The sequence below is a fragment of the Paroedura picta genome, chromosome 6, assembly GCF_049243985.1.
Source record: "Paroedura picta isolate Pp20150507F chromosome 6, Ppicta_v3.0, whole genome shotgun sequence".
NCBI classification, from domain to species: Eukaryota; Metazoa; Chordata; class Lepidosauria; order Squamata; family Gekkonidae; genus Paroedura; species Paroedura picta.
This window is the reverse complement of record NC_135374.1, coordinates 80,125,170-80,137,469: the sequence shown is the minus strand read 5'-3', so window position 1 is coordinate 80,137,469 and position 12,300 is coordinate 80,125,170. Positions and strand designations below refer to the sequence as shown.

Sequence of the window (12,300 nt, the reverse complement as noted above, 5' to 3'; positions counted from 1 at the left end):
TGTTTGAGATGAAACTCAAATACTTTGGCCACCTCATGAGGAGGAAGGACTCCCTGGAGAAGAGCCTAATGCTGGGAGCGATTGAGGACAAAAGAAGAAGGGGACAACAGAGAATGAGGTGGCTGGAGCAGTAGGTGCAAACTTAAATGCACTCTGGGGAATGGTAGAGCAGTGGTCCCCAACCTGCGGGCCGCGGCCCGGTGCCGGGCCGTGGCTCCCTCTCGCCGCCCCCCCCCCCCCCCCCGCAGTAAAAAACTTCCCAGGCCACAAGCTTGCGGCCTGGGAAGTTTCTTACTGCGGGAGGGCGGGGAGAGGGAATCAGGGCCGGCCGTGCCCGTGTGGGCGCGGCCGGATGCGCGGGCGCGGCCCGATGCACATGCGCGGGCGCGGCCCAATGCGCGGGCGCGGCCCAATGCGTGGGCGTGGCCCGGGCGGGCCGCAGGCCGCGCCCTGATGCCCTGCCGGTCCCCAACCTCAGAAAGGTTGGGGACCACTGTGGTAGAGGACAGGAAGGCCTGGAGGATCATTGTCCATGGGGTCACAATGGGTCGGACACGACTTCGCACCTAACAACAACAACAACAATGTTTAACATCAAAGTGTATGGCAGAATTGTTAGGAGACACTCCAAACAATATCAAATAGATGACACTGGAAAAACGGAGTTTTTTTCCTGTACGTCCCTGTGTGGAGTCACAGCAGCTAGTGTACTGAAGCATTCTTTTCTTTCATATGATACTTTTAATAATCCAAGAACGGCAACCCTTACGTGTCATAGTGCACGTCTGTGTACTGAAACTAGAGAGGCAGGACATAACTTTCCTTTAGTTTTTCAAAGCAGAAACAAGAGCTCATTACGTCTTATCTCTATCTTCCTTTCAGTTTTTTACGCATGTGCTGTGGAAGGCAATGGCTACCTGTATGTCATTTCCCTTCCTTAGGACCTAGCATGCCAGTATCTCTTTACAGTATGTGTTTTATTTTCTTCCTCTCACAGAGCATAACGGCAAGGCTGGGCAAGGTATGCATAATCATTACTTACTACCTTTACATTCAAAAATTGAGCTGAAAGGAAGGGAAGTATTAACATAATTTGTGCTGCTTCTGGTTCATTATTGACTAGTTTTGTAGTCATTTGAAACCGTCTCCTAGGTGAAGAAAACACAAGATAAGATACAGAGGGATATCTGTAAATTATAATCTTGTTCTTGGTGTCCAGTTATGTAGCTAAAGCAAACAATGAACACAAGGATTGATCTTTACTGTGAACAAGCTTTGGTCTAAATAAAATCTCACTGGCAGAAAAGAAGATGCCTTTAGATCAAGACTGACATACTCACTGCAAATACAGCATTTCCATACATCCTATCTGGCCAAGAAATACCCTGCTGACAATGTTCATGGATTGTTTGTCTATCCTTAAACAGGAAGAACCAGCATGGCTTAAAATAAAATTTATGGAGAATCATTATCTTCCTTTCCAACCAAGAGACGAAAAGAAATGCTCTGTGGTTCGCAGATGCTGTTAAACCTGGATAAAGATAAGATTTCCCAAGTGGTAAGCCAAATCCTATCCAGGTCTTGTTTTGAGACCAAGGGATAGGCTATATTTTTTTAAAATGTTTTTTTTTCACAGAAACACATTCAAGGAAACGTATTGTGCAGTTTATGAACCAGAAGTCCTCTAGCATCTTAAATACAAACTGAATTTTATTTCAGAGATAAGGAATTTTCAGAACTTCTGAGGGTTGGGCAGTGTTTAATCAGTAAAGAGTAGATGGTTCTCAAGCAAGGAGACATCATTTTCATATTATTATTCCTGGCTTCAGCCAAAGACCTGGTGGAACAACTCTGTCTTGCATGATCTGCCTAAATCCAGTTTTGTCCAGAGATCATCTTTGAGGGTGACCAGCGCCTCATGACCAGGCCAGAAGCCAGACCGGAATGGATTAAGCGATGATGTTTCCTCCAGAAAATGCTGTAGCTGTCCTGTGATCCACACACTTAACTACTTTACCCAGAAACCGTAGGTATGAAACTGGACAGTAGTTAGCTGGGTCAGATAGGTCCAGGCCAGCAAAAGTGGACTTCTTTAGTCTCTCCAGGAAAGTCCCTGAATCTAGGGACAGGTTGTCATTTCCCAGAGTGAGATCCATATGTCTCCACTAACAGCTTTCACCAGCCATGAGGGACACAGGTCTAGTAAGCATGTGGTTGGTTGAACAGCTGCCAGAGTTTTGTCCACATTGGCCAAAGAAAGTAGGCTGATGTGGTCCAAAGTAGGACCTTGAGACAGCCAAGGGGCCCCCAGTTTACAATGTGTTTCAAACTCAGCAGGCAAGTCCTGGCAGAGAGACAAGGTTTTCTCTGCAAAGCAGCTTGCAAAGTGCTTGCAGCTAACGTCCAACTGAGCAATTTCAGATGATCATTTTAAGGATGTCAGAGATCAAATTATTTTAAATAATTGGGCCAGGCGTGAACTAGTGGTGGTAATAGAGGCTGCAAAATATTCATTTCTTTGTGGTCATTTACTGCAATCTCATATAACCCGGATATTTAGCAATATAAAAAACATAACTGTTCCCAAAGGAGCCACAGAGAAAGCCCAAAGGAGCCACAGAGAAATTTTTATTACTACAAGTGGGTGTCTGTTCAGATTTCACTAACATTCAGTTTAGGTGTATACATGAAATTATATCCAGCATGGGCAGTTATGGCCTGTAAAAACAATACATTCTGCTTCGTTCATTCTTGAAACTTATATTGCGGATAGTAACATTTCAGCTTAAATGAGGAAAGCAATAAAAATTGTGGTGGATGCTTCAGAATTTGTACAACAATGCCTATTTTAATGCAGACTGTTATAACTTTCAACACAACAGAATTGCAGAAAAGTTGGCCAGAAGAGAAAACAAAATAGATATTAAGGACAAGGTTTAAACATACAGCTAATTATCCAGTGCACCCAAATTATCAGAGGTGTCTGGCCATTCCTTATCTTTTCATGTAGCAAAATGATTATATCAAAACTAAGGCCTGATCCTTGTGATGGGTTTATTTTTCCATATCAGCAGCAGCTTTTTTATTACAGTTATGACCAATTGATACATTAAGGTACTTGCAATTTTATTTTTATTCGGAAAGTAGAATGACACAAGTCTTGTGAGAGCTGGCTATTATACATTATCTTCATTATATTTTCACCATCCTTATTTTATAAAAGCAGTAGTTCTACACTTACATCTGCATGACTGAAAGCTTCATTCAAAGGGTCATTAACAGGCTCTCACAGACCAATTATGCACGGGCCAGAATGCCCGCAGTGGCGGCGACAGGGCTTCGGGGAAAATCCCCAATTATGCCTGACGTTGCTGCCATCCAGGGCCTGGCCCAACCCACCACAGAAGGTCCATGTTATACAAACGTGGGAACTTCTGCAGCTTCCTGGATGCTGCAGGAACCTGTAGGGGATGCGGAGGGCCAGCGCTGAGCATAATTGCTAGTGTGGGCCTGTGAAAATTATTTTAAAATAATTTTAAATTATTTTCACATCATGTATTGCAGGGGTGCCCAACCTTTTGGCACATGGATGCCACATTAGCACATCCACTGGCTAAAGGAGGCCACATCATAAAATAAAATGTAACAAAATTATTAACCTAATTTGGATCAAAAGGAAATATTCAAAGGTAAATGAAGAAATATTAACTTGAATGCAATCCATTTTGGAACAACATTTTACTGTGGAATCCTTTTATTTAGCTTCACATGCTTTCCTAGTTAGTGTGATTTTTGTGGCTGTTTTCTGTTAACCAAGACACTGATGTCCAAGTCAAGGTTTCTGATAGGGACTCTAAAATGTCGTGTAGAAGTTCATCTGTAAGCCTTGATCTACACTTCGATTTCACAGTTTTCATTTAGGAAAACGTTTGTTCACAGATGTAAGTGGCGCCAAAGACTGTGAATGTGCCTGCAGCAAATTTCTTTAGGTTGATAAATATATCAGAATAGAAATCTAATGGACTATTTTCTTTGTAATGGCTCTGTGATAATCACTGGCTTGCAAATCAATTAGTTCCATCTGAAAAAGTTACTTGAATCTTCTGGTGCTACTTCAAATAGATTCTGAATCATTCTTATTTCCTTTCCAAGCTTATGGCAGTCAGTGAATCTGTTCGGAAATGCCACCTGCAATAAGTTTGGTGTTTTGATATGTCTCTCAATATTGAATTGTAAATTCCCATTCTTATCAGATTTGACTCCATTGCAGCATGAGAAGTTTGAAAAGTTATCTTCACTAACTTGCTTCACAAAAATGTTTAGTTTTGCTTCAAAAGCTTTCAATTCAGTACACAGCTCACACACAAGCTTTTGTTTCCCCTGCAACCTAAGATTCAATGTGTTCAATGCTCTGTGGTATCCGTTAAGAAAGCCAAATCAAAAATCCATTCAGGGTCAGAAAGTGCTTCTTGACCTTTTCCTTTATCCTTAAGAAAGACATCTATTTCATGATAAAGACTGAAAAAACCTTTGAGGATTTTGCCTCTGCTAAGCCACCTGATTTCTGCATGGTACAATACATCCTCATATTCTGCATCTATCTCTCAGAGAAAAGTTTGAAACTGACGATGAGCAAGGCCATGATGCCTGATGTAATTAATCCTGGATACAACAATACACATCACGCTTTCCCAATGAAGAATCTTACTACACAGAGCTTGCTGATAGATGATGCTGTGAAATTGCATGAGAAGTGTACTATTTAATTTCAATATCTCTTTACTGATTTTTGCAACTATACCAGTTTTACTTCCCACCATATTTCTTGCACCATCAATTGTGATGCTTTTTAATTTATCCCAACTTAGAATAGGGATATCATTACTTTAACCATGAGCCAGCTTGCTGGGAAGGTGGTATAGAAATAAAATAAAATAAAAATCTAAAGTGTTAATAACAAAATAATTAAATAAATTGAAGAACAAGCTTCACTGAAGAGAAAACAGTATGACTTAGTAAGGCCAAGTCCTGTATTCAACACCCCACACAAAAAGAAAAAATACCAAAGAAAAAAAATACCAAAAAAATAAGAAGTATTCTATTCCTCACAACTATCAAAGATTTTTCCAAGCAGGCTATACTATAACTGTCTACACAAAACTAGAAAGACAGAATTCTGTAAGAAAGAACAGGCAATGATAATATCGCTTGCTTTAAAAAAGTGGATTCTTACAGACTTCTAAGTATGAACATAAGTCTTATAGCCTCCAGTGGATCCTACAACTCCAATTCCTCCTCTTAGTGGGAACAGCATTGTGCTACAGCTAGGGATAAACTCAATATCCCACTCAATCTACAGATTTCAACATTTCCAAGCTGACCAGATGTTTCAAAAATGAAAGTAATCTAATAGAATCTTTAAAATCTGGAAAGTTACCAGGTTATGATTATATTCCACCTGAATTAGGTAAACTTGACTCAAATAGATGGGCTTCCTTCCTGGCACCATTCTTTACTAATGTAAATCAGACTGGAGAAATACCTGATGGAAATGAGCAATTGTGGTCCCATTTTTCAAAAAGGGAACAAAAGATGATCCAGCTAACTATCACCCTGTAAAGCTTTGTCTCGGTTATAGGCAAGTTTTATGCTAGCCATTTAGCCAGAAGGCTGAAAGTACAGATGTTGGATTCAAACATCTTAAACAATGCCCAATATGGATTTAGGAAAAAAACATTCCTGCTTGCATCATTGCTATACCTTATCTTCACTAGCAAATAAATATATGAAAGGTGCAAGTGGTGTACTTTACTCTTCATTTATTGATCTCTATGGTGCATTCAATTCTATATGAAGAAGAGTTGGTTCTTATATGCCGCTTTTCTCCACCCGAAGGAGTCTCAAAGCAGCTTACATTCGCCTTCCCTTTCCTCTCCCCACAACAGACACCCTGTGAGGTGGATGAGACTGAGAGAACCCTGATATTACTGCTCAGTCAGAGCAGCTTTCTCAGTGCTGTGGCGAGCCCAAGTTCACCCAGCTGGTTACATGTGGCTCACCAGAGGTCTGCACTCCTAACCTGCACGCCAAGCTGGCTCTCTTTCGTTAGATGTTGGGGAAAGCTTTTATATGTAGGTAAGACTGACAGATTGTTGGAACTTATTAGGAATCCAAACATATTTTACATTTTCATATACTAAGTAGCTCCACCCTCTCAAACTCAGTCAAGTTAAGAAGAAATGTTAGGCAAGCTGTATCTTGGTCCCACATATATTTATATATATAAACTAGAAACTAAGCCTGCTGCCGTCTAAATGCAGCGGGCGCTAGGGAGGTGATGGAGTTGGGCAGGGTGACTGTGCGAGCTGGGGGCGGGGAGGGCACACACCGGAGGAGGGGTATGGGGCGGGCTGTGTAGCTCTTGCGGCGTGGACCTACCGGAGGCGTGGATGTCGTGAAGGAGAGGAGAGCGTTGTCCCGGGTGCCGGTTGGGTGGCAGCGCTGCTGGGGCTGCGTGTTGCGGGAGAATTCTGTCTGGGCAGGGCTGTTGCGGGGGCAGCTGGAGGTTGTTCTGCCGCTGTGGCGTTGGGGGGAGCGGGTCATAGGTGATGTTGTGTGGGCAGTCAGGCCGCACGGGCGCGCCCTGGAAGCCAGGCAGGAGTTGTTGGTGGCGGCGCTCTTGTTGGGGGAAGAGCGGAGCGGCTTGGCCATTCTTGGCGGGGTGGGCGCGGGGTCGTGGGAGCTGTGTGGGGTGGCCGGGAGGAGTCGCGCTCACGGCTGGGGCTGGCGGCGGGAGTTCGTGGGTGCGGGACCCTGGAAGCAGGCAGGAATTGTTGGTGGCGGCGCTCTTGGTGGGGGAAGGCCGGAGCGGCTCGGGCGTTCTAGGCAAGGTAGACGCGGGGGTCACGGGAGCCATGTTTGGTGGCCGGTCAGAGTTGCGCTCCCGGCTGGGGCTGGAGGCGGGAGTTGGTGGGCGGGGAGTCAGTGGTGGAGCATCGTGTCGGGGGCTGGGGACGTAATGGCGGGCAGGCGCATGGTGGCGAGTTGGTGGGGCGGATTCGTCAGTCCGACTGATTCGTCAGTCCGACGGCAACGGACCAATCGCGAGCCGCACTGTGTACGGCTCGCAATTGGTCCATTGCCGCTGGACTAACAATGGGATGGCCCAATCGGCAGGCGCGGCACCCTTCCTCATCACGGACAGGGCCCGCCTTGGGTGCCCTTAGTCGATTATTTAATCCGCTCCGCAGGTGCGGTTAAAGATGATTTTCACCCCTAGCCAGGTTAGTTCTCCTCAGCTACGGTAAGTGCTCAGCCTGTACCTTATTTAGTACCTGCAAACTACCTAGTTTTATCAGCTTCTACTCTCTCAAATTAGTGAAAATATTAAACAAGTTTTATGATTTTTGCATTAAATATTGAGAAATAAACCTCAATAAAACAATGCTAACCTTTGCCGTATCTAAACTAAAAGGTACATCTTTGCTATCCTTGCAAGGAAACTCAGTTGAGACGGAAAGAAATTTGAGGTATCTCGCAGTTATGTTTACCCAAAATTTCTCTTATGATTTGCATATCCATATGTTAATACAGAGGTTAAACTTTATTTTCTTAACAATATTATTTTATTGCAAAAGAGGGCACTTTGTTCCAACACTTATGATCCTTTATAGAGCAATTATATATTACGTCATCAGATATGCTGCTCCGGTATGCTGTAGTGATCAAACAGAACATCACATTCTGTAGTATGCCTGTTTCCAAGTCCACAGGATCATGCTTTTTTACTTTTAAGAAATCTTACTATAGTTGAAAAAAACAGGAAACAGATAACCTACAAAAGCTAGACAAAATGTCTCTCTCTAAATAGTTTTGGCACCAATTTTTCTGAATAAGCATATTAACAAAATTAAAACCATTTGTGGTTTCTTAATTGGCCTATAGGATCGTGTATCATGACTTAGCCTCCTGCTAGAGATATCATTATTTCACAGAATGTTAAAGCTATGGAGGATAAGCTGTTTTCCTTCACGAGGAATAAAAATGAACAAGAACTATTCATCTAAGGGCCAAACTAGGCAATCCCTTTCCTGAGTCTGACCTATGAACACCATCACCATTTTAAAGAGATTTTAAAATGTGGTGAGAGCTACAGTGTGGCGGGCTGAAGCATTCATTTGCCCCAAGACATTTCAAGTGCCAAAATGCCCCTCTGAGACCATTCCAGCACATGAAAAGGCAGAGGTAAAGCAAGAGCATCTCAGCCTGTAGCACAAAGAGCTCAGTCAGGATCAGGCCCTCGCAGGATTTTTAAATCGTTTTAAAATGGTGGTGGTATATGTAGGTCAGACCCAATGGATGCTATCACATCTAGTTTGATTCATAACTGAATATTTTTAATGAAACGTTTTATATGTTTTTAACAATTTATTGTAAATGTTAAAATATAAGAGTTTTACAGACATTGTAACTGTGTTTATGATTGTGACTTTAAGAGCAGCTGTTTGGTCCTTGTGGGATTTTCCTAATGCTCATGTACAAGCCTGCATATGAAATGTGATAAGTAGACAGGTTCTCAGAATCAAGCAGGAACACAGTGGATTAACTAAAAAGAAACCCAAAGGGACCAACATAGTATCTAGTTGGGTAAGAGAAGCCAACAAGAATATTGAAGCATATGAAATTTTGCATATGAGGGCTATTTTGTACTCTATAACAAAACAGTACAGAGCATGAATAGCTTTTATGAGCATATCTAGATTTTAATATATTTGTAAACATTAAATATTTAAATACACTGTTATCATGTATCTTGCTTGTGAATTTATCAAAAGATTGATGGGCTTTTGTTCAGAGACTCACCCAGAAAGTCTTCTGATCTGAGCCATCAAAGTCATTCTAGTACATTTACAACTAAAAAGTCATATATTTAAAACCCTGTATTTCTCAAGCAAAACCCAAGTTTGTGAACTGATTTTTTGATGTGAAAACATCTTCAGCAATACCCTAGGCATCAGAAGTAGTAATTGAAGTACTGCGGAGCAGTGGGGAGATGCCATCACCTCAGGCCAGTGACCAGCTACCACCCACTGCAATGGTGAGTGTTCCTCTTGCCGCCTCTCCCGCAGCCCATGGCAGAGCCCATGCACAACCACAGTAGCAGCAACCCACAGATGGCAGCCAGCCTGGCTTCAGTGCAGCAGGCCCTTCCACCACCACTGCCTTCAGGTTACTGCTGTGGTGGTTGTGTGGGAGCAGCAGCAGGAGAGGCAATAAGTGGAGTAGCAGGGACCCATCATTGCAGCAGGCAGGATGCTAGAATGACTAACCACACACTACCTAATCAACACAGCCCAGCCCTGCATATCACAGATCAAAACAGATCTTCTGGATCAAAGCAACATGTTCAAAAACTCTCAGTTACTTTTCTGTTCAGTGTCATAAATAGAACCCCAATTGTTGTTGTTATTATTCGATTTATTTCCCATCGCTCTCGGCAAACCATCTCACAGCAGGTTACACAATAAAACCCCACATAAAACATTGTATAATATCCCTGTTAAAATATATACCCCGGCAGCAATACTATCTCCCACCCCCTCAGCCACTACAGACTGCCTCTCGGTGAGCCATAGGGGACTATGAACGCCAGCAGTCTGCCAGCACCAATGATCTGGCCCGGTGACAATCTCTTCTAGGGGTATGATCTTCCATGCCCTAGCCTCAACCATAGACCTGGTGGAAAAGCTCCATCTTGCAAGCCTTGAGGAATGTTGAAAGGTCCCACAAGGCCCTCAGCTCTTCTGGGAGATCATTCCACCACACTGGGACCAGGATCAAAAAAGCCCTGGCTCTGGCCAAGGCCAGGCAAGCTTCTCGGGGGCCAGGGACCACCAACAGGTAACTAACCCACAGAGCATAAAGCCCTGCACGGGGCATAGGACAATAGGTGGTCCTTCAGATGTGTTGTTATTAATGCTGAGAGAAACTGAAAGGTGAGTCATTCATTCTGACATCCAGTGTGGAATAAAATTTTAGTAGCATCTTCAAGGTACATAGCAATTTCAAAACTATGAGGCCATTCATACTATTGAGCACAGAAAATCCTGCAATAAATCAGCAGGTCCAAAAATACTTTAAAAATTAGCTTGTACTTCTTGGGGAATCTAGAAAATCAAATGCAGGAAATTAGCACAAACCTTTTGAAGAGCGGAAATGTTTGCTTGGAGCGGTGAAACCTCTTGTTCCATGCACATTAATGGCTGCCACCCGAAACTGATACCACCTGCTAGGCCTAATATCAGACAATTGCACCCTTTCATCTGTGGTCTGTTGAGAGACACATTTATAGTGATCATACTTTGCATTGCTTTAGGTAGGAGAACCGAGGCGGTGCATAGGAGGCCAGTGCCACGGTGTGGAAAGGAGGAATATAAGCTTAAATAATAAATAAATAATCAAATATATTAACAAAGGAAAACTTAAAATAAAAGGTGATTAGGAAAAACTGACCTGTGCCACAGTTTGCCAACTGGTAGCATCATCTTCACTGGGATGAATCCCATAGTTCCATCTCCTTTGTACTACATAGAGCACAGGTTCAATTGAAATATTGAATTTTGATGACCATTTAACTTCCAACTGTCCAGTCTGAAGTTCAGCAAACTTTAATTCCTTTCTGGGCTTCAAAGGGACACCTGAAATATAGCAATACATAAAAGCAAGAAGTCTTTGCATAATGTACACAGGGTAATTTTAGCAAATGATATACATTGCCTTGCCTATAATATTTTATTCTTCTCTTCCCCACCTTCATTTTATTCTCCCAAAAGCTGTGAGAAGTGGGTTATGCTGAGAGTGAATCAATTGCCCAAAGTCACCCATTGAGCTTCATAGATGAACCAGTTTTCAGAGTTGGCTGGCTCTGGCTCAGCTATTCTACCACACTGACTCTTATTAATAATTCAATAGAAATAAAGATTTGTAATGATCAGTCCTCACTCAAGAAAGGGTTAAAATTTTTAACAAATTTCACAATTAAGTTTTGAAGAAATTAAAGCTAGTATTGTGTCATGTCTATAGAGTCAAACTATATTCTGGGAGAACTGGATTCGAATCCTTGTTCTGCCATGGTGTAATCCTGGAACAGCTGCTCACTCTTTTTAACCTGTATTTCCATTTTATCCTTTTAAAAGGTGTGAGCTGAACAATAAAAAAGACGGAAAAATTCAGCCTTCACTTTGAAATAACTGCTCCATAACTTATTCCAAAGATGGGACTGCCACTGAAAACAGAATCCCATTTCAAATCCGCCAACATATGCAAAATTATATACCCCGACAACACAATGAATATTTCTTTGTCCCTGCTCAACATCACCTGGCTGGCACTGGAGGGAAGTACACAAGGTTGCAGTATTAGGATGTGGATAAGTTTACTGCACCTTGGAAATACAGAAATGGTGGTCTCAATACAATACTATCCGGTTTAGCAGCAAGTCCTTGTTTATTGCAACTTGCAGTTTCATTTTCTGGAACTGTATTTTCTCCCATAGACTATATGCAAGTGTATATCTCCATTTTTTCAAACAACTCCAGTCCTGCTGGGATTTGTGTTAGACATGAGTTTGATTCACTTGACTCACTCCCAACATGATTTATAAATTTGCAAAATCTGAGGTTTATCTTTGCAGCTCCTACACTTTCTTGAATAAACAAACTGCCTTTTCTAGAGATCTAAAATAAACCGTTCCCCGAAGTGTTCCAATTACACAAATCTATTATAATAAACCAACATATATATGTAATGAACAATTCTACATCACCAAGAATAAAAACCAGTATGCAAGCCCCTATTAGCACACAACTTTAACCATAGATACCGAAGCCTTCATGTACTGTAAAAAGAACTGTTAAAATCAGCTCATATTTCAGCTTTTTAACATTCTTCTTTAATTGTTATGTATAAGGGTTGTTTTCCCCAATTTGCAGGCTAAAAAAAGTTCCATCTGCTTTTCATTAGGGTCAGTTGGATTCACTTGATTGAAAATAACTCAGCCACTCTGATGGTAGTAATGATGTGCAGATGAATCTCATAGACACTAAGAGATAAAGGTAAAAGGTAAAGATATCCCCTGTGCAAGCACCGAGTCATGTCTGACCCTTGGGGTGACGCCCTCTAGCTTTTTCATGGCAGACTCAATGCGGGGTGGTTTGCCAGTGCCTTCCCCAGTCATTACCGTTTACCCCCCCGCAATCTGGGTACTCATTTTACAGACCTCGGAAGGATGGAAGGCTGAGT

The 12,300-nt window shown here is 42.3% G+C and overlaps 1 protein-coding gene across 4 annotated transcripts in view; it reads right to left on the bottom strand.

Moving 5' to 3' along the window:
• ANOS1 (anosmin 1) overlaps window positions 1-12,300 on the bottom strand; it is a 263,372-nt gene that overhangs the window by 27,107 nt on the left and 223,965 nt on the right. For all 4 annotated transcript variants that reach the window (XM_077343277.1, XM_077343278.1, XM_077343276.1 and 1 more), the window contains 2 exons: window positions 10,513-10,697; window positions 10,200-10,329 (listed from right to left, as the gene is read on the bottom strand). In XM_077343277.1, coding sequence (XP_077199392.1) covers window positions 10,200-10,329; window positions 10,513-10,697 — 315 coding nt within the window. The remainder of the gene's footprint in view (window positions 1-10,199; window positions 10,330-10,512; window positions 10,698-12,300) is intronic.